Source organism: Frieseomelitta varia, unplaced genomic scaffold (genome assembly GCF_011392965.1).
Source record: "Frieseomelitta varia isolate USP_RPSP 00005682 unplaced genomic scaffold, Fvar_1.2 scaffold_131, whole genome shotgun sequence".
Classification (NCBI taxonomy): domain Eukaryota; kingdom Metazoa; phylum Arthropoda; class Insecta; order Hymenoptera; family Apidae; genus Frieseomelitta; species Frieseomelitta varia.
In genome coordinates, this window is record NW_025108984.1 from 684,744 (window position 1) to 707,645 (window position 22,902).

General features: G+C 25.2%; 3 protein-coding genes across 5 annotated transcripts; 1 reads left to right on the forward strand and 2 right to left on the reverse strand.

Annotated features, from left to right (window-relative positions):
* Positions 1-1,015: 1,015 nt before the first annotated feature.
* LOC122529206 (protein singed) lies at positions 1,016-8,975 on the reverse strand. The gene is made up of 8 exons (XM_043655049.1): positions 8,789-8,975; positions 5,659-5,777; positions 5,069-5,312; positions 4,367-4,500; positions 3,177-3,466; positions 2,687-2,847; positions 1,985-2,455; positions 1,016-1,744 (listed from the first exon to the last, which is right to left on the reverse strand). The coding sequence occupies exons 2-8, from the start codon at positions 5,719-5,721 to the stop codon at positions 1,539-1,541; spliced, it is 1,569 nt and encodes a 522-aa protein (XP_043510984.1). The 5' UTR covers positions 5,722-5,777; positions 8,789-8,975; the 3' UTR covers positions 1,016-1,538.
* On the forward strand, positions 6,426-16,204 carry LOC122529213 (alpha-(1,3)-fucosyltransferase 10). Of its 3 annotated transcripts, none has more exons than XM_043655072.1 (7): positions 6,426-6,490; positions 13,724-13,737; positions 13,851-13,966; positions 14,314-14,533; positions 14,719-14,908; positions 14,983-15,160; positions 15,419-16,204. In XM_043655072.1, exons 1-7 carry the CDS (start codon positions 6,438-6,440, stop codon positions 15,893-15,895), a joined length of 1,248 nt encoding a protein of 415 aa, XP_043511007.1. In that variant the 5' UTR covers positions 6,426-6,437; the 3' UTR covers positions 15,896-16,204. The 3 variants fall into 3 exon arrangements, with proteins under 3 accessions (XP_043511007.1, XP_043510998.1, XP_043511016.1); XM_043655063.1 differs by lacking the exon at positions 6,426-6,490 and adding an exon at positions 13,245-13,455 and having other exon boundaries at positions 13,698-13,737; XM_043655081.1 differs by lacking the exons at positions 6,426-6,490; positions 13,724-13,737; positions 13,851-13,966 and adding an exon at positions 13,249-13,455.
* LOC122529199 (tubulin-specific chaperone D) lies at positions 14,999-22,287 on the reverse strand. Its single transcript, XM_043655038.1, has 9 exons — positions 21,774-22,287; positions 19,988-21,671; positions 19,012-19,215; positions 18,532-18,696; positions 18,321-18,445; positions 17,892-18,245; positions 17,518-17,820; positions 17,136-17,446; positions 14,999-15,131 (listed from the first exon to the last, which is right to left on the reverse strand). The coding sequence occupies exons 1-8, from the start codon at positions 22,110-22,112 to the stop codon at positions 17,165-17,167; spliced, it is 3,456 nt and encodes a 1,151-aa protein (XP_043510973.1). The 5' UTR covers positions 22,113-22,287; the 3' UTR covers positions 14,999-15,131; positions 17,136-17,164.
* Positions 22,288-22,902: the final 615 nt, after the last annotated feature.

Below are 22,902 nucleotides of genomic sequence, written 5' to 3' on the forward strand. Positions count from 1 at the left end.
AAAAAAAAAAAAAAAATAGAGAGCAGATAAAAAAAAGTATCGTATAAATGGTAAAAAGCATATCGAAAAATAATTTTTCTTTTTTTTTTTTTTTGTCGAATTGTGATATCAATATATTTCAAAAATATTAAAACTCGACGAAAAAGAAAAAAGAAAAATTTCACTTATAAGCTAATTGATAAATTACACGCCCACAGAACTAATACTAGTCGATATATAAAATTTATACCTTAGTTTCCTATAGCGGGCTATAATTTGAAGTTTTTTTTCGTAGAAATAGCTGTAAAAACGTTTCGACCATTGCACAGCTCACGGAATGTGAATTTCTTATGTAAAAGAAAGCATGACGTCAAATTATACAGATTAATTCGATTATTGCATCGATTTCTTTTAGAAACGTGTACACTAGATAGCAAGTTTACATTAATGACATATTTGTGCGTTTATGTTAGTAGCATATAGTTCTATAATGAAAAGAAAATACATTTATCATATAGAATGATTATTTTCATCAACTGAAAAATACTATGTATATTACTTATGAACAAATTTCAAAATGCGCCGTCTAGTGTATGAATTGCTTTATAGAAATTCGACATTAGTCATTACTGATATTAATATATTAATATAAAGACTAGAAAAGCAGAATTTTTTAAATACTTAAATGATCGGGCGTTCTTCGTGTCGCGTATATTATATTTTTGAAAATTATTAACACGATGATCACGTAATACAAATACTAATTATATATGTTATAAAATATCAAAAATATATTTACATTAAAAATTACTACAATAAACTTTTTACTATTGATTTTAAAGATGATGTGATTAGAGAATTAAGAAAATTTTGTTAATATATATAATAATGTTCTTACCGATCGATTAAGTATTAAATATTGAAAAATAAACAATATTGCGAGCAATATATTAAATCAGAAAATAAATTTTAATTTATATGCTCAAATATTATTCAATTACTTTATGAGCAAAAAATAATAAATCATATTAAAACGTTATTCAAGTACGATGTAATAACCGCTAATTATTCTGTAAACATGCGAATGATCAGTCTTGTACGGTATTTTATGAATAGAAAAAGTCGTAGTTAAAAATATTAAAAAATCGTAAAAAATTCATTTGACGATGTACTTCTAGTTAAGTACTCGATAGGAGCTCTTTCCGTACTTGTAAATATCAGATTAGATTACACTCGAAGCTATAAAAAGGACAATGAATTTTAGCTATGTTCTTTTAAAGGTATATTCTTGTTACTTTTTAATTTTTCTTCATTTCTCAAATGAAGATGAAGATGAATATATGAATCAATGTAGAAGAAATGTATCAAAATGTACAAACATAAAAAATAAAAGTTATTAAACCTTGTAACAAAGTTTTCGGCTTAGATTGTTCATATTTCTAAACTTTTTTTTATAAAAAATTTGAATATTTATTAAATATAATCTTTTTAAATGAATAAAATTAATACTGATTGTATAAAATTTTAAAAGAACATAGCACATATCATTGTTTAGTTGATTAAAATTCCCACTTTGTAGCAGATTCGTAATCTGTTTCTCCAAGACGCAATGCTCCATTTTTTCCTGCAGTGAGATATCTTCCATCATTATGTTTAATACAAATACGAGAAGGTTCTCGTAATTCTAAATAAAATCCATCAGAAGGTATATCAGAATCTACGGTTACTCCTTCGCTATCTGCATGCCAGTATTTACCGTTTTGACCTGAAATACAAACTTGCTTTTAATGAAAAAAATTATTTTTTCAATTAATCAATTTTTTTCTGTCTAATTTTTGTTTGTAACACTTTTATTGAATTACTATTAAATTCTAAAATCAAATTCTTAATTTTTGTTTACAAAGAAATCCTTTCAGCAATCTCAATTATCCAAAACTGCGAGAACTATAATTTTGGTAATACTATATATTATATAAAAAGAATAATTAATGAATAGGTTCGTTACCTTTAAATCTAACAATTCCACGTTCACATCTTTCTACTCTGATAGTTTCATAAATAGCTTTGTTGCATTCTAATTTCGAACTAGCTGCACTTTTAGGTCCAACAAATCCTTGTTCACAACGTAATACTAAAACAGGTCTGTTCATCAAGTAGAAATAATATTTGCTAGCATCTGAATCCAATCCGTTTACAGAATCTGCGTTGGCGTAAAGATGGCCAGAACGCTTTGTTGCTAAAAATTTGCCGTTGTTCGCACGCAAAGCTACTGTACCATCCTCCGATTGCCAAATCAAATCAAACAAAGCATTAGACGAACGCTTATGTTCTGATGCCTGGATTCCACCTCCTGCTTCAAGACTCCAATAACGATCTTGCATGGTACGTACATACCATCTTTTAGTTACACGATCAAATTCCAATTGAAAAGTTTCATGTCCAGAAATTTCATCCTGATTAGCTGTTACATCAACTCCTAGAAGTCACAATGAATGTTATTATCATTTAACGAAACAGTCATAAGTTGAGATTAACGTTAATTAAGAATCAAATAAATTGAAATTAGAAATTAGAAACGAAAAAAATATACTGGCTTGATAATAACTATTAATTAATATAATTTGATAATAATTTATAATTAAGTATTATAAATCTAATATTATAAATTGGACGATAAAAACAATTAAGACATGTTAGAAAAAGGTACCTTGTTTCACAGATACATATCGTTGATTTAAAGCAGCAACAAAAGACGCTTGTGGTAATGATTCTTCCAAAGAGAACAACTCGTCTCTAGTTACAGTTGTTGATCTTGATTTAAGAACTGCCTTACTTCCGATAGGTGCCAAATATGCCCCGTACAAATCTCTAATTAATCAAAATTTATATTTTTATACTAATCATGATCTTGAAGACAACTATATCATTTAAACTATAATGTACATGACAATCAGACAATCAGAATTTATCTTAATAAAAATATATTATTGGGCTGAATTAATACATTTTGAATCAAAATAAAAAATGATATAAATAATTAAATTATTCTACTATACATATTAATTGACTTAACAGCAATATAACATAAACAGTTATCAAACAATAAAATATAAATAGTTTTTTTTAGTTCTGCAAGAAAATGTTATACTATAATATCAATAGATGTAGAATAGAAAAGATATATTAATAATTCTAACCGGAGTGCAAGTAATCCAGCATGAAATTCAGCTGCATAAAGACAATCCCGAGTACAAGAATCCAAAAGTTTTCCATCACGTGCCAAATACTTGTTGTTACAAGTATGCAAAGCATAATGACCACCTTCAAATTTGGAATGTTCTTCGCCATCGTCTTCTATCGAAGCAGGACGAAATTCTAAAGTAAAAAGTGTATCTTCTCCCCATGGGACTGGTGCGTCAACGTGAATTTCATCTTGCGTTGCACTTAAATGAGCAAATCGTTTTCTTCCAGCAGATTTTAAATTTACCTAAAACAAATTTAAGAAACCAATTAAAATTAAATTGAAACAGATTTTAATGTAATATCTATTTGTTACAATGCATAAAAATAGCAACTCATTAAATATTTAGTAAATTAAATTAATTTTTATATTTAATTTAAAATATTACAATGGAATATTAATAAATTTCATTACTCTTAACAATAAGGATTACTTTTTATATAATTTCGATTTTAATAAATTAACTTTGCAAAAATAAGTTATCCTGGTTATTCGATTTTAGTTTATTTATTACATTTTTTATAAAATTAATAAATATTGAAAATTGTATTTGTTTTTTAAATAAAATTACAAATTAACATTTTTGAATATCCTCACAATATATAAGATAAAGCATAAGTTATAATATAACTCAAAAGCAGATTTTTTACCCCAAATGCATGTACACAAAATGATATTTATCAATTTTCAGTGCACCACTATTGTATATTAAATATTTAATTATCTATAGTTGACAACAATAAGTTTGACAATATAGTCTAATCTAAGATTTGTAAAAACATACTGAAGTTTGTGACCATTATTTTAAACACATTAAGTATATGTGAAGATCATAATACCTTATATTACACTATATTGTTTCATTATGATAATAATAATATTTAATTTCATTTAAGAAGCATTGGTGATTTTAAAATATCAAAAAATATGAATTTAAGAAAATTTTTTTTTATCATAATATGTTTTAATCATTAATATTTGTCTCTTTAAAACATTGTCTTGTGAGATATCTGAGATATCTGACAATTAACGACTAAAATATTTAAGATAATCAAGTTATGTTGTTCATTCTATATATTGAAGAATGTAACTAATATTCTTAAATTTTCTATTTTTCATTTCGTAATATGTAAGAAAATTATTTACTTGAGGTCTAGCAGCAAGATGTACCAGCCAATATTCTGCTTCACTTGGAGCTTTAGCCATACATTTAAGTTCATCCTGACTAGAACCCAGGAAATATCCTCTCTGAATATTTTTCAGAGCCCATCTTCCGCTTCCTAATTGTTTTTAAAAAAGATTAGAAAATCATACTAAATAATTTAATGGAAGTTTTTAATATATAGTTATTCACAATATTTAAGAGCATATTTTGTCGTTTTGTGTAGAATTAAATAAAATAACTTGCTACTCAGCTCCATATAATATATACAATCTATGAAAGTAGATGGAAGTAAATAGTAATGAAAATCTCGTATAATATGCGATAAAAGTTTTTAAAAAGTAAGCAATCTGATCATTTGGTCATATATTTTAGATTTGTTATTATTTTATTTACTAGCACTTAAAACTTTATATACCCATTTAACTATTTGACTTTTCTTTGATAATTTTATGAGAATTTTCATGTGATTCATAGATTATAATTGCTTATTTTATTAGGACATACATACACATTTATACATATTTTTCACAATTGATAAAATATCTTTTACAATTAAGATATAAGATAAAATATATAATATATATTTTACACTTATTATATTACATTAATATAATTTGTCATTCATTTGGAAAAATTAATGATAAAAATAAATTTATATTGTATCAAATATATATTTTACATACCATCAGAAGCTAGTTGTATTTGAAAGGCACAACCAGGATCACTAGGATCTTCTGCCTCACAAGTGACATTTCCAAACTGATCCACTGCTAAATAACGATCTAGATGGGATCGAAGGAAAACTTGCTGTTCACTACCTTCTAAAGTCCACAATTGCTTTTTCTTTAAACTTGAACCATTTGCATTAATTTTAAATCCAAAAGTTTCAGCTGTAAGATATTTGAACTTCCCATTTATCAATCCAACCTAGAAATGAATTAAGTGAGTATTAAAAAATATCAACTTTTAAAATATCCTATCCAATTAGAATAAATTAATTTAATTTTTAATTAGAATAAATTAATTGCAGTATATATAATTCAATGACATTTATTTCTTAAAACTTATTAAAATAAATTAAATTTGTAATTTTAAGTCCTGATTCGCAAATAAAATAATTTTTAAACATTTTAAAACTGAAGTAATGTATAAATAATATTATGTAGTATATATATATATATATATATATATATATATATATATATAAGTAAATAACATATAAAATATGATTTATTAAAAGTAAGATGTACTGTTTCCAATAATTAATACTTACTGTCCATCCCGATTTGTCGTTTATATTTTCAGAACCGACATTTTCAGCACCGTTAGCCTGCATTGTTTCTTTCGTCGAATCGATCGTTATTTAAAAACACAAAAACACTCAGGCAGCTTCTGTAATTAAATATGAATTGCATCTTTTTTTAACTTTTTAATTCAGTGCAGCAGAACAATATGCTTATTGTAATTATAAATAATAAAGTAATATGTTAGAAGATATGACATTATTATTATTATGAACTATTAAATTATTCGTTGAAAAAGATGTATGAAATATATAAAATAATTATTTTTTATAAGTACAGAGATACAATTCTATAATATATATATGAAATGTGAAATGTACAAAATTATTTTTTATAAGTACGTAAATACAATTTTATCAATAGTACAATCATTCTATTTCGGGATAAAATTTATTTTACACAGACATGCATATATAGGGCATCTTAAATTAGATATCAAAACTTCAGGAGCATATAGGGGACTGATAAGATTAAGAGAAAAAGGTCCTTTTGAGATTTGCTCGTTTTCGCTCCATTCTGGAAAAGCTCATAAAAAAAGAAACAAAAAGGTTTTAGTTTTTCCATTTATTTATTTACTATTTACTTAGCGTTATTACCGTATTATCATCTTGTAATACCATCTATTGTTATCTATAATCTATATCACCTCTTTAATAAAGATACTGTTCAAAATACTTGCTTCTCACAGCAATGCAAGCATTACATCAAACGTTAACTGCACTCTGATTGCAGCATAGACATTATTCTAATGATGTTTGGTGCATTGCACCTTATAATTTGGTCTGACAATTGCTCTCCCGAGTTGAATGGCCTGCTGAATAAGTGAAAAAATGAAAACTTCTTTGTGTTTTTTTTTCTCCAAAATGAAACAAAATCGAGAACATTTTTAAAGGATTTCCTTTTATTAATCCTCTATACACTCTCATCAAAGCTCAAAGTTTTGACATTTAAATTTAGGACATCTTGTATATTGTACTATTGTACATTTCTATTGTTACTATATGTTGCGTTTCTATCATTACTATTATAGTTTATAACAGAATTGGACAAATTTTATTCGATATAAAGATAAACAAATAACAATTTCAAATAATGAATTATTTTATCACTCATTTATTTATAATCTTTTAATTTTACTCAAAAAGTAACTTTATCTTGAGTTCAAATCAAATGGATTATTTTCAAATAATTCTTCATTTGTATTAATCGAAATATAATAACAAATTATCCTAGCAGAAGGTGAAGCGTACACAATAGAATCAGAAACTAATTTGAAAAATTAGCAGTTCCTACAGTTGCAGAAACAAATGCAAAATACAAAATGAAATGAAATATTATTTCATTCGATAGTCAAACGATGAGTTAATTTCAAGAAAAATCATTTACTGATTCAAATAAAATTATTTTAATATTTTATATTTTTATATTTTAATATAAATATAATATATTTTAAATTAGTTTAATATCGATTTCAAATTTATCTCAATTAAATTTCAAATCTAACTAGAATTATTTCAAGATCGAGCCAAACAAAACGATGTGTTACTTAAACAATCATCTTTCAAATATTTTGTTCAAAATAATGGTTGTCAATATTTTGTTCAAAATAATCGTGCCTGTACCAAACTAAGGTTTGGTCTCTCAGTTACTCTCCTGAGTTGAATGGCATCGAATAAACTTACTGTGCCAAATGAAAAATTTTTTCTTTCCTTTCTTCACGATTTTCTCTAAAATTAACCAAATTTTTAAAGGACTTTAGATTTCTCTCTCTTAATTCATCGATTTTTCTGTACGTTACCGGACATCTCGACATTTAAATTCGGGACACCCTGTACATACGCGTAAGCCTGACCTCTCCCCTCGAATGATAATTTTTAAAATACAGTTCCCAACTTAGAGTATTGCCTTTATTCCGAAAGTCTTAAGATACATTTTATTTTCAACCCTCGTGAGTCCGTGACTCATTTCCTACGTGGTTTCCGCCGCCTGGGTGGGGCCAATTTCTTTTAAGAAAATGTATTTAATGTTTCTTGTTAAGAAAATGTATTTTATTGTTTGTTAAACTTTTTTTTCTTTAACGAATGATCCCTATTAATTTTTATTGATCGTCCACCTCTAGTTCTAGAAATGGTATGTTGTATCCTTTTCATTTGTAAGTCCCAATGTTTTATTCAACGTTGCAACATTATTGTCGGATAAATTAGTAAAATATGTAAAAGAAATTATATATGAAGAAAATTGAATTCTTTTTTTTTTTTCGTCAGTTGATTGATTAATCTCCCTTTGCTTTATTATTATCACAATAAATACTTGTTTAACAAAAATTAATATATTTGTTTTCAACAGTCGTACGTTAAATCAATAAAATACAATGTATTACTAAGTTCTTGATAAGTTTCTTATATTCGCTGTATTATACTACAAAATAATTTTTATTGATGTAAATACATTGTATTTCGAAATTAAATCACCAGCAACGAGGATGGAAATTATACGTAGAAGTACAAAGATATACGAGTCAAAAATCAGTTAATTAAACCATAATGCAAAATCAATAGCACGATACGAAAGCCAGAACAATGACTGACGTTCCATCCACCCAGTTTGACAAAACCTACCTCTGCATAACAAATACGGATTAAAATGTTGCAATAATATCGAATATTAAACATCAAAAATTGAATTAGAAATGTAGAATAATTAATCGGATAATATGTTAAGTCGAAACATTAAATTAGAAGATTCTAAAAAACTGATAAAGATAAAATACATTTAAAGTATCCAAAAAAAATAAATGTTTTTAAAGATATGATTAAATAAAACGACTGAAGTATAATGTTAATTAAAATTTTGCGGCGAATTAATTTCATTTGTTCAATAATCGACGAATGACAAATAAACAACAATAATATAGATATAATAATATCTACAGTTCAAAATTTATAATTAACGCGAGTATATGGACACGTATATATATATATATATATATATATATATATATATATATATATATATATATATATATAGAATAAAGATAATGTAATAAAAATTTTAAATAAAATATTACGATTTTGTTGCTAGGTACATTTATATGCTTACCAGGTGGAAAAGTATGTGTTTAGTCTTGAAAAACCACTAAAGAACAATGATAGAGACAGAATGTATCGCAATAGAAGATACAAGTCACGAGCGACGAATTATATTCGCCACAACAAAGTATATCCAGCCAACAACTGACTTAACTCGCTTGTTCTTCTCAGTTTGTGTTAAGGATCTCTCAGGACTTCCGACGCATGCGCAAAATCTGACTCCACCATTCAGGTCAGGACTGTATATGAAATGTAATATTGCCGGGGATGTCGTAAAATTCTTCTGTTTCTTTCTTATAATTATTCTTACTAATTACCTGCGTTGTAAAAGCTGCTCGACACCATAACGTTGACTCATGCAACGCACAGTTATGCGTGACATTAACAATTTACTGATGGTGAATGAGTAGTTACATGCAGTGGAGATAGCGTGTCTTTAAATTCGTACGGCCCTGCAAAATTTTACCAGAATGTCGCGCGTGCGCGTTTTAATAAGGGGGTCGCGAACGATAGACAGAGGATACAGAAAGAGGAAAAGGTGGGGAATAAGCATGCATCGAACTGTCGGCTTTCCGGAGTACTGTGAACCCACAGATCGACGACCCTAATACTTTTGTAATTGTTGTTTCTTCGATGACATTTTTATATACTTCCCGCTTCTTTTTTTTTAATTTATTTATCTTTTTATAATCATTTATTCCTTTTTCATATAATTTATACTTCATATTTCATATAATTAAACTCCTTTTGTGAAACATTCAAAATATTTTTGTGTTGTATTTGTGCATATATATATATATATATATATATGCGCAAGTAGTTTCTACAATTATTTATATCTGTTTTACCTTTTAATTTTATAATTATAATTTAATTTTAGTTTTATAATTATTTTAATTAATTATATATTTTTATATAATTTAATAAATTGTAATCTTCTAATATTTGTCATAACAATTTTATGTAAATAACTACGAAATATTTAAGTTTCATTAAAATAATTGTTATCAGTAATATTTTTATCAATAATTGTATATATAATAAAACTTGCAATAAACATATGTATGTTCAGTAAATTGGAATTGTAAAAGATACACTTATATTTTACATATAATACATTATAATATATTATAATTTAGATACTTTGTTAAAATGTTTTCAATCGTACAAATCATACAAATCATTAAGTTTCCAGCGAAAGATCGTTTTAAATTCTACTAAAGCTACTTCTATGTAATACTAGAGAAAAATATTAAAATAGTTATATAAATTAAATAAATTATGAAATAAAGTTTTTATACGATATATATTCTTAATTATTTATATATATTCTAATTACTTAAGAATTATGAAATATATTTATATAAAACAAAATTTTGTATAAATATATTTTTATTGGTTTGAGTGTATAATGGAATTTCCTAATTAGACCTCCCTCGCAAAAACAGATACAGATGTAATTAGGAACTTAATCTTAATTCCTTAGAGAATTTACAGTTAAACGATATACAGTTATTTTGTCCTCTTTATATTCGATACAGAGTTTCTTCCATAATTATCTTTTTCAAAGGTCATTTAAAATTTCACCAATTATATTTTAAAACTGATAAATGGTGCATAATTCACAAATCAAATATATTGCTAGTAAAGTAGACATTTGGAACTAGATTTAAAATACAGAAATAACAGAATAACAAAAATAAATATATTGTCTATTTGTGTTTCTTTTTTTTTTTAACTTTAAATCAATATATCACTTTAGCGCAAATAGTGCTGACAGAATAATATGTATTTCTTTCACAGAACTCAATTTCTGAGAAAAAAATTTTAAATGGCATTTCGCTGTGTAATTGAAATTTATCATTTATTTTTAAACAATGAGACAATTTAATTCCTCGAAATTTATGTAACCTGAAATTTTTATATTTAATATGTACATATATATTAATATATATAGTTATATACCGATTATTAATTTCATTATAATAAGCAATAAAACAAGGTCAACGGTGTCTAATTATTAATAAATATATGTCAATTGAATATTCAGAATCTCATCTCTTTTCATTCAGGAAGTTTAAAACTTTGGAGCGTATCTAACAAGATTAATTTAACTTTTTTTTTCAAATTGCGGACGCAGAACAGTTTTAAATTTCTTTTATTTGAGATTGAATTTAGACTTTTAGGCCATACATTATATATCCTGTTTACTTAGAAATTATTAATTTTTGTTGATAAATTATATATCATATCATTATTATAAAAAAGTTACGTAAATACTTGTCAATAAAAATTCAAATGAAAAAACTTCATTTTATGATATGCGTTATCCACTTGTATATCAAGCACTTTATTCAAGTTATTACGACTAAGATCGCATATGAATGTAAATGAATTTATATAAACGTAATCGATAGAAAAGAAAAAAAAAGTGTATAAACATATGTATACGAATAGAGATATTTCTTAAATTATAATTACAATCAATATTATAATTTTTCACATGTTAGAACTTATAATATACATGTAATACATATAACATATTATTATTGTTTTATATATTTTATATATCATAAAATATTACATACTGAACTTGTACAGACTACAACCTGAGATTTAATAATATCCAAAGAAGATTATAAAGTTTTCTAATTGTTTTGAATAAATAGTTTATCATTTATAGCAACAGAATTTATTTCAAGATAGTCTATAATATGTATAATATATTATTGTTGTACTATATAGTTTATATATTTTAAAAAATTAACATGCATTAAACTTGTACTAAAGTCTGAGATTTAATATTATTAATATTACAATTAATATTACAAAAGTATATTACAAAATTGTCCAGTTGTTCTAAATAAATAGTTCATTTAGCAGCAGAGTTTGTCTTAGAACAGCCTAGATTCTAGATGCATCTAGCAACATCATTAGGAAAACTGTAACTGGATAGAGAGAAAGGAAGAATGAATAAAAAAAGGAGAAGAGAAACAGTTCGTTGACCGTCAAAGAGAAGTCAGAAGCGTGACTGTAACCATGACTATGATCGTAATCCTGATCGCAACCGTGATCGTAACCATGACCGACTTGCCTTTGCAAATCTTTAGAAAGTTCTCTATGTGTTTCATGGATATATGTATAGGTTTATATTTGTATAGGTATATTTTGTAAAATTAAAATTGAAATATTTCTTTTTTCAACATTAATATATTTTTTATTGGGAATGGCCTACTACATCGTGAAAGAACTTAATTGTGATTCCATTCATAAAAAAAAAAAAAAAATAGTATTGACCTTCATATTTCCTTTACGCATCCACAAACTAACTGCACTAAATTGCTGCCTCATTGAAACAGAAAAAATTGTATTTTTTCGAATAACGAACAGTTATGAAGATAATTGCAATTTATAGATTAAAGCGGGGCACCTTGTATATATGTAGGTTACAGAAATAATTTGTTCTCGAAATATTATATTTTTCAATTATTTTATAAAGAAGAAGAAACAGACATACGTTTATATATGTTTTTTATATATTTAAAAATACATAAATATATACGTAATATATATACATACATATATGATAAAAAACATATATAAAAATGTATAAATATATAAAATAAACAAAATAAAATAGATACTAATTAATTTTAACGAAGATAATTAAATTGAATATACATATGAAATAATTAAATTGAATATACATATGATTAATTTGACGCAAATGATAATGATTAAATTGAATATACATTATATGATCCTGTCATCATTAACATTATTTTTTAATAATAAATAAATACTATATTTTATACAATTTTAGTGCAAAATATTTATAAATTAAAGACATCTTTGTAATTAAATACATAATACATTTATACATGTATAAATACATAATATATTTATAAATACATATATACATTTTCGATTATTTCTTTAAATGATCGATTTTAAATTTCTTTTTTCATTAATCTATTTCTATCTACATATTAATTGTATATATTTTATTAATATATTCTCAATAATTTGCAGATAATTCAAAATAATTTAAAATAATTAACTCCAACAACAAATAACGATTTGATAAAAATTATAGTATCTATCGTGTTCAAGAGAAAAGCGTAATAAATAATTACAAATTTATGTGTTTTGAATGTTAATCATTATCTTTTTATCGTAAAAAAATGCATGACATCTGTAACTTAACCTCAAATTTATTATAGAAGTGTGCATGTATACATTATACTTTTTCATACACTTTGAAACTTTATATCTTCAAAATACATTTAACAAAAAATTTTTTAATAATACAGTATTTCCTTATCTTTAAATTTGGATAATATAAATTTAATAATAAAAGCAATTAAAATCAATAAAATTTATATTCAAGAACAAGAACTATATTTATTTAACAAAATGTACCAAAATATAATTTTTTTATAAATATCTCTTTATAAAAATTAAATGATTGATATTATCAAACATTTTAAGTAATATAAAAATGAAATACGTTCAAAAACACAAAATCAATAATAAGACATACAATGAATACAATGAAAATAAACGTCTTATCAAATATTAAAGTTAAATAATTACAGAATGTTGTATTTTTCTCAGAAAATGTATTTTATATTTGCAACAATCATTACCTTATCTTTGAGTATAATAATTTATCAGGTATTTTATATTTATTAATAAGATGTCTTATATTATTAACAACATATATACATAGTATATATATGTTTGTATATATAATACATATTACAATATAAAATATATCACAGCATTTAATATATGCATATGAGTATTATACATTATGCTAAAACTTATTGATGTTAATATATGTTACTATTTAAATACATTAATATTTAGTTATTAAAATATATAGCTTTAATATAAATTACCAATGTGATTAACAGATCTACTTAATTCAAATTGATAATAGATTATATCATCCAGGTATATAAATGCATCAAGTCTTCATGTTAATAATATCTTTATAAAAGTATATAAAACAAAAATATAAAAATTAAAGAGATATTAATACATATTTTTTCATCATGCTTTTATAGCGATACCCATAATTTTATGGTGGACACCTTTTGGAAATGAGAAATTACGGGATTGTGGAAATTACCAATGTTATTTTACAAGTAATCGGTCCTTTCAATACCATAAACAAATAAAAGTAATGTATATAATATATATAGAGTTTTATATACAATTTGTTAGAAATAAATTCTGAAAGATATTGAAAATTTAAAAAATTCTAACTATTCTCTAAATTTTCACGTAGGATTATCATTACAAATTCAATTATAATACATTTTTCATTCATGACTATTGAACTTATTAAAATTAAGATAGTTAAAAACTAACATTATTACTAAATAAAAATTAATCAATTTATTATTATAAATTTAATTACTTAAAATTTATTAAATTTATTATAAATTTAATAAAATTTATATTTATTATAAATGTGCAAATTAACTAAAATTATTATTGGAAATTTATATTGTCCTTAATTTTCAGAGTTTCCTTTTCTACGGTAGTAGTTTCCAAATTGATGATTTACCAAAGTGGAAATCTGATAAAATTCCATGGGGTTTGCTTCACGAAGAATCTCCAAGAAATAATCCAATATTACTTCAACAGAAAACATTGAATCTTTTCACATACACTTCGACATTTAGCAGATTCAGTGATGTACCTCTAACTCTTGTAGATCTACCTGGAATCACAGAATTATTAAGTAAATATAATAAAGATATACATATTAAAATTGCTAAATAATCTTTCTGCCCTTATTACAGCATTATATTATGTTATTACAGTATTATAAATGTTATTTAGCGCGAAAAGAAAATCACATATTTTTATAACACAAGTCAATCAATAACACATTATGTTAATAGTTAAAAAACTCTGATTTTTCAGGTAAGAAGTATTTTATATCTACAAAAGAAAAGACAAAATTATTGCGTGAAAGAAATTTGGCACCATTACTTTATATACAATCTGATTGCGATACTGCAAGTAACAGAGATATTTATGTAGCTGAATTAATGAAATATATACGTGTAGATTCATATGGCACATGTTTAAATAATGCTCAACTTGATAAAAGGTAAAATATTTAAATAATAATTGTACTGTTATTTATTTACTATTATTTTTATAAAGAATTTAATTATAATTTAGGTTAAAAGAAAATTACCTTGAAATACTGAACAATGAAGATTTTCTTTCTTTTATTGCCAATTACAAGTTTACAATAGCATTTGAAAATGCAGTCTGTGATGATTACATCACTGAAAAATTATGGAGGCCCTTGATTGTTGGATCTATACCTATATATTATGGATCACCATCATTTAAAGTATTAAAAAATATTATATAACTACAATCTTGATTAAAAATCATTTTAATAGATTAAATTAATTGATTTCTTTGAATGAACATAAATTTCTCAATTTGATTGTAACGATATTACAAAATTAATCAATTGCTTTGTATTTTATGTTATGTACTTTATTCAACATCTAGAATACAGAAAAATATGTTATACATATATAAATATATGTGAATATACATATTTAACAAAATTAACTAATATAATTTTGATTTTGTTTTTTAGGACTGGCTTCCAAATAATATGTCTGCTATCTCAGTACTTGATTTCAAAGATCCAGCAAATTTAGCCAACTTTTTACATAATCTTTCTAATAATGAAATTGAATATAATAAATATTTATCTCACAAATTAATTGATAACTATGAAATAGAAAATGAAAGATTGAAAGAGGTATTAGAAAGAAGAAAGGAAAGTTCTAATGAGTTTGGAAATTATGTTGAAGAATTTGAGTGTTTCGTTTGCACAAGTATATATCAACCAAAAAAATCAAAAACTGTTGACGAGAAACATTATAACTGTCCACTGCCAAAAAATCCACTAACAAACGAAATTGATCATTCGAATTGGTGGACAAATCAATGGATTTTAGGAAAATGTAGTGCGACATTATTAAGTTATCATTTGCAAAATAACCTTACAATTAACAAGGAAAATTTTGAAAAAGATAAAATGAAATTATATGATACAAATGAATGTTGAATTTATATATTTTTTTAATGGGCAAACCAATGAATTTTACAAAATGTAGTACGACGTGATTAAGTTATCATTTGCAAAATAACATTACAATTAACAAGGAAAATTTTAAAAAAGATAAAATGAAATTATATGATGAAAAATGAATGAATTTAATTTATATATTTTTATTTTATGTATCGAATGATTGCAAAAGTCCCAATTTTCAAAAGTGTTTTATTTTTAAATTGCATACAAAATTCTGCAATTATCCAATATAACAAAACATTATTATATCATAATTTATACTTTTGTGGTTTGTTTTTATTGTAGAATTTAGAAAAAAGTGGTATAGACTATAGAATAAAAAGAAATCTATATTTTTATAAATATTTAAAAGAACTATTAAAAACACATTATTTAAAACAGCGGATTGTATAAAGAAAAAGAAGAGAAAAAATTATATATGTACTATTCAATAAAAAATATATACAATATAAAATAATCCTTATATTTTATAAAATAGAAATATTGTATATTATAATTATATAGGTTATCTTATCAAAAAATATCATTTTTGTTCATTTGATTTCGTCTTATCTTGAAACTAAATCTATTTATATGTATATCATAATTTTTAAATTATATTTTTAAAACAATTTAATATAAAAAATAAAAGATTTAAATCAATAATAGAATAGTATACAAATTTATTTTTTATATTTTTATTTAAAAAATAAAATAAAATTATGTTTGTTGTTGTTGCAATACAAGTTCCAATGGCTTGATAAACAAAAAATTCTATCTATAAAATATACAACAAAATAATTATACTACTACTCATGATTTTTATTTATTATCATAAAAGTTGTGATGGATTAAATATATAATATATATTATAGTTAAAGTTCTTAGTCTGTTAAAATAAAAAAATTAGTCATTAATAAACAATAATTTATTTTAGATAATATATTAATATTGAGTAATATCATACTTAATATTTATTATGAATAAATATATATTAGTAAACAATGTTCTAATATTTTTTGTTTAAATATCATCAAGATTATAATTCAAACATAACGAGAAATACTAAAAGATTTCAAGACAAATCAAAGTTAGAAAGAAAATATTTAGATACATTTTTATTGACATACATATAAATATTATTCCGTATTAGGAACAAAGTTAATATCTATTTTTGAGAAAATAACCTATATTAATATTGATATTATAAGAAAATTAATATCAAAATTCTACTTACCAGTTTAATGGAAAAATTCTAGAGAAAGCTTAATTTGCAATTTTATTTTGCAAAATAGGAGCAGGTACATTCATTAAATCACAAAGTTGATTTCTTATCGGTCGGAGTTCAGAAACTGATTGTTCCCAGTCAGTGACATTTAATTCAGTCAAAATTTTGATTAAATCTCGTTCTGGAAGATCCATTTCTTCCCCATAAAGAGTTAAAGCTTCATATGTCCTTATTGCAGCTACTTTTCGTATACATTTATATTTATGACAAAGAAAAATACTTAATTGACAAAATGCTCTTTTTGCAACTGGTCCATGTACCTGAAAAATTTATTGCCATTTTGAAACTGTTGTATTATTTTTAATATTAAACACTAGAATATAGTGAATACCTGTAAAAGTTGACAAAAAACATTTATACTGCTAATTAACAATTTGGTATTATTTGTATTCTTTATTTCTTGTTTAAGTAGCATCAAAATTCGTTCTGCAATTCCGTTTTCAGAATCATCAAGAATAATTTGAATGCAACCAGAACTAAGTAAGCGATCTAAGAAAGCTAGCATTGACGTAATCATTCTTTCATTTTTATGACTCTCTTCAAAAATATCTAAAATTTTATAACATAAATTTTTGAGTCCCAATTCGTCTATTTCTTGTAAATAAGAAAATAAGGAAACACTAGAATATTTAACCTGAAATGGAAAGTTAGAAATATATGATTAAGTACCAAAAATAAGATACAATTATTTACATAATTCCATACCAAAGATTCACTTAGGCCACCGACACTAAATATAATTCCTCGTAATAGATTCATTGTATAGGGAGAATAAGATAACATTTTAATAAATCGTGGAAATGTAGCAGATTCCATTCGCCATTCTATACTTTCTTTGCATTCATCATAAGGAAAAATAGCTTTTAATTCTGTATGATATGGAATGTTTGGTAAGGAAGGATCATTATGAATAAGAGCACTGAAAACAATTCCCGCTTGCGCCCGAATTCCATCAATTCTTTCAACAGCTTGTTGAGCAATTCCTCCAATTATATTCGCCATTAAGTTCTCATTTAATACAGAAAATAATTGTGCTTGTGATACTAAGTTTGTTAGTATCTGAAATTATTTGAAAAATCTTAATTTAAATAATTCACGAAGTATGTAAATATGGGACATTGAAAATATTTTTACATGTAAACCAGTCATTGCTGCTTCTCGTACCCAAGCTCCTATGTCTCCACGACTGTCTATAGTATATTCTTTCAATGCTAATAAGTAACAATCATACAAGTCGTGAACATATATATGCCACTTATCTAAAAAATATAAGAATATTATTTACATAATATGTAAAGAATTAATTAGTTAGTTATTTTAAACTCTAATTTAATAAGTAATAAACCTGCTTCTTTTACTCCTAGAGTTTGACAAACCATTATCAATGCATGGATAGCTTCTTTCCTACTTTCTGCCCATTTTAAAGTACTTTCTGATATTTCAGTACATTTAATAAGAGCTTCTATTATGTCTTTTACTCTTTCACAAATTATAAATAAAGGGAAATGGCCTAACAAAAAATTATTAATTGTTAAATAATCATAATTATTTAATTTATAATATCAATCAGAAGATACATTTATGTCAGAGTATCCCATTTAAGTCATACATTTCAATTATTTTCAGTGCTATTAAAAGTGTTACAAAAATTGACAGAGGCATATACACTAATTATTATTTTTTATTTCCAATTTTATTTAATTGAAATTTTACTTCAGTTTTGGAAATAATTTAGATGTTTGATATTTTATATAAAAGTATATTATCTTAAAAGTCATAATTGATATTATAGATTTAATTTTCACAAAAATTTTTTTCACATTACCTATAGCCTGTGCAAAACCTATTCGAACAAGTTGATTACTTGATTGTAAATTATCAAGATACCGATTAATGACAATATTGCGATCTTGATTGCTCATACTTGCATAGTACTTTTGGAAAAATTCTGTGTGTGCTTCAGCGGCTTTTATTTTTACTACAGACACTTCATGTCCTAAACATTCTTCTAAAAGATTTTGCCAGTCATCTATAAAAATTATCTTTGTTTATTTATATTGTGCTTAAAACCACATAAAATTTAATAAAATATAATTAAGTTCAATTTATATAATTAGTATCAATAATAATGTACTGTAAAATATTTTCATGTAATCATCATTAAAAATTATCAAACGGATATTAATATTTTATTTTCAAATTTTATGTCAATGCATTATAAGTAGAATTTCAATTATATTTTTAGCATATATAATTGTAAATTTTTATTAACCCTCATCCGTTCATCATTTTTCCAAATTAATTTATCCTTTTGTATCAAAGTAATACAATGGCAAAAAATTAATACCTATAATGAAAAGATAAACAGTTAACTTCTTTTAATTAATTGTAAACAAACTAAATTTTTATTAATATAAAATTCACAAAAATTCTACTTTTATGTGTTCAATTTTATATTATTATCTTGTGTTTTCTAGTTTTGTATAATGTTATGACCATTTATTTTAGACTTTCATTTATTACATCTATATTCAAAACTATAACGTCTATTTGCATCTTCAAAAAAGTTGTACATTGAATACATAATTGATATAATAACAAGATAATACATAGATATACTGTGTATCACGTACTCTAATAATAAATATCATTTGCATTTTATAAGAAAAGTATATTGAATTAACACAAAAGACAGATAAGGGTTAATATATTGTATTTTTGTTTATATGTATATATATTTATGTATAAACATGTGTAGTAGAAGTAATGAAGTAAGATATATATAGTAGATATTAACTTACAAATAATCTTGGTGGAAATTGGAAAATGAACAATAGAACATTTTTTTATAAGCACAGCACATGCTTGTTTCATTAATTCTCCTCCTAGGCCTTTGAATTGTCCTCTTTTTCTAAAAATGTTGACTATATCTCTGATACTTTCTACTGCCAACAGTCCAATTATATTTTCAATTTCTTCGTTACAACAATTATACAATGCTTCCAAGATTTCTGCAATCGCCAATACTGCACCATGTCTAACATTTAAATCAATAGAATTTAGCATATCTAATAAATTTAATAAAACTGTATCCTTAACATAATTAGGATTAATAGGAGTTAGATTAAAAAGGGCTTTAGCTGAAAGTTCTCTAATTGCTGTGTCCCAGTGTGTGACTTTTCTGGTAACCAAATGATCAATTAAAGGCTTTGTATACTCTTCATATTGTGCAATTTGTGTACTAATTTTCAAGTATGCATGATTCCTAACTCCAACTTCAAAATAATCAGCAATTGTAAGTATTTCTATTCCATGTGGGAAATTTCCTTGTCTTCCGACATTTTCTTGAAATGCTGCAGAGGCAGCTCTTCTACAATTAATTTCTCGATCAAAACAAGTAACAATTATTAACGTAGCTGCAATCTCTTTTACATATGGTTGAATTATATCAGGATCATATGCTCTTGGGAATGACCAACAAATATAGCATGCTGCATCTCTGATCAAATATCCAATTGAACCATAAGCTCTTGGTTCATCAAATACTAAGGCCTGAAGAACAACTGGTATCACATCATTCAAACGATGAGGAAGAAGAAGACCACGTCTTCCTAATTCTGCTAATGCTAAACAACCACCATGCCAAGCAGAATCTGATTCACGACCACAAAATAGATTTAACACAAATCCTACAACATCATCTGCCAAATCCATTGGTAATCTTGCTGTTATTCTACCGATTCCTTTTGCAGCAGACCACCGTATTGTAATTGCCTTGTCTCTAAGACCTTGTATAAGTTGTTCAATTATATCTTCTATCGCTGATGGAATATCCTGATCGTCATGATTTAACGAAACATTTTTAGCATCTTCCACACTTTCTGCAGTATTATATTTAATACTAATATTAGGAACTAGGCATATAGGTCTACTAGTTCTTTGATATCTCCACGAAGCTAATTTTGTTCCTAATAGCACCAGTCCAATTCGTTGTACAATTTTAATCCCAAATTTCCGTATAAGATCTGCAGGATTGTCGTTCAGATGAAATTGCAACACTTTATCCAAAATTGTTTGTATATATGGCTTAACATCTTCCCTTGCACTGTGCTTTAATATGGCTGCTACAACTGCTAACGGACCGTGTCTTAGAGGGTCATTTTCGGCACACTGCAAGTTCCACATTATCATTTCCTTCAAATACAATTTCTTTACATCTGATCTTGACAAGAAATTGGCGATTAGAAAAACTGCAGCCACGGCACAGGCATCCTTTGACAAGCAAAATAATTTGCACATTTTCAAGATTCTAACTATTATCGACTCTTCTGCGTTAACATTCGAAACTTCTAAACGTGAAAGTGGAAATGGTATCTTTGAAATTATTGACAGCCAAATTAGAAGTACGTATCGAGTTTCCCACGTCTCTACATCATTTGGATCCTGTTTCTCCAGCATTCGCAGAACAGGGAGAAGGTCTGCTACCTGCATTGGATTAAATTTATGTATTTCATGTTTGAGATATAACAAAGGAGAGGTAAGATAAATAGATGGATACTAGACAAACAAAAGAAAAATTCTGCATACCTCGTGTGGAAGGTATGTAACAATTTTTTTGTACGTTTTAACAGACATCACAATGAAAATATACTTGAAAGCATTATGTCGCATGGTTTCTGTGGAACTTTCATCTCTGATGATACAGATCAACGGCTGTAGAATATCATCCAAATATGGGTCTAGTAGTTGTCTTTGGTCCTGGTATTGCGACAGAATGAAATTAAATCGATCTCGATTCTTCTCGACAAGGCTTGAAGAAAGATCGGCCTTTGTCAACTCCGCAATCAAAAAAGTCACCTCGTCAATTTCTTTGAAAGCACTTAACCCACAACCGATTGTCTCCGATTCCGGACAATCGTTCAACATTTTTCCCCCTCACAACGTTTCGCGTTTTATTAAGAAAGAAAAGCGAGCACAATCAACTGTAATTCATTCCCACGCGATTAAATTTTCGTGTGACAACTCGTAAAATGTTGTAGAACAGATTTTTTCGAATGATTTCACGTGAAACGATGCCGACATTACGGCGCATGCGTGGCGGTACAATAAACCTTTTATGAATTTTCACATGTTACAAAATTTCTATATTTGTTATGTGCTTTTACAATTGATACTTCTTTCTCAATAATGTATATATATATATATTTATAAAATTTATATTAAAAATATATATATATATTTTTTTTGGATATCTGATATTTTGAAATAAAAACTAGTAACATTTAGTAACTGTGAAAATAATATTTGCAGATAATATATATTTTTAAACGTGACTATAATAATAATTTTTAAACATGACTATAATAATATATTTAATTATAATATATTTAAAAACATGATTTTCTTATGAAGAAAGTATTATTCCACAATTTTTGACTCATTGTGTTGCTTTTTCTGATTGTATTATTAGTTACGACATTTCATACACAAGATTTAAAATAAAGTGATACAATTCCAAGTAACATATTTCCTTTGTGTCAAGATTATAAGATCAACCTGAGTCATTTCATTCACAAATAATACAAATCAATTTTTTCACTTCTAGTTAACATCTATTTGACATTTCGCAAAACATGGAGAAAGTCTGCTACCTGTGATTAAATTTATGTATTTCATGTTTAAGATATAACAAAGGAGAGGTAAGGTAGATAGATAC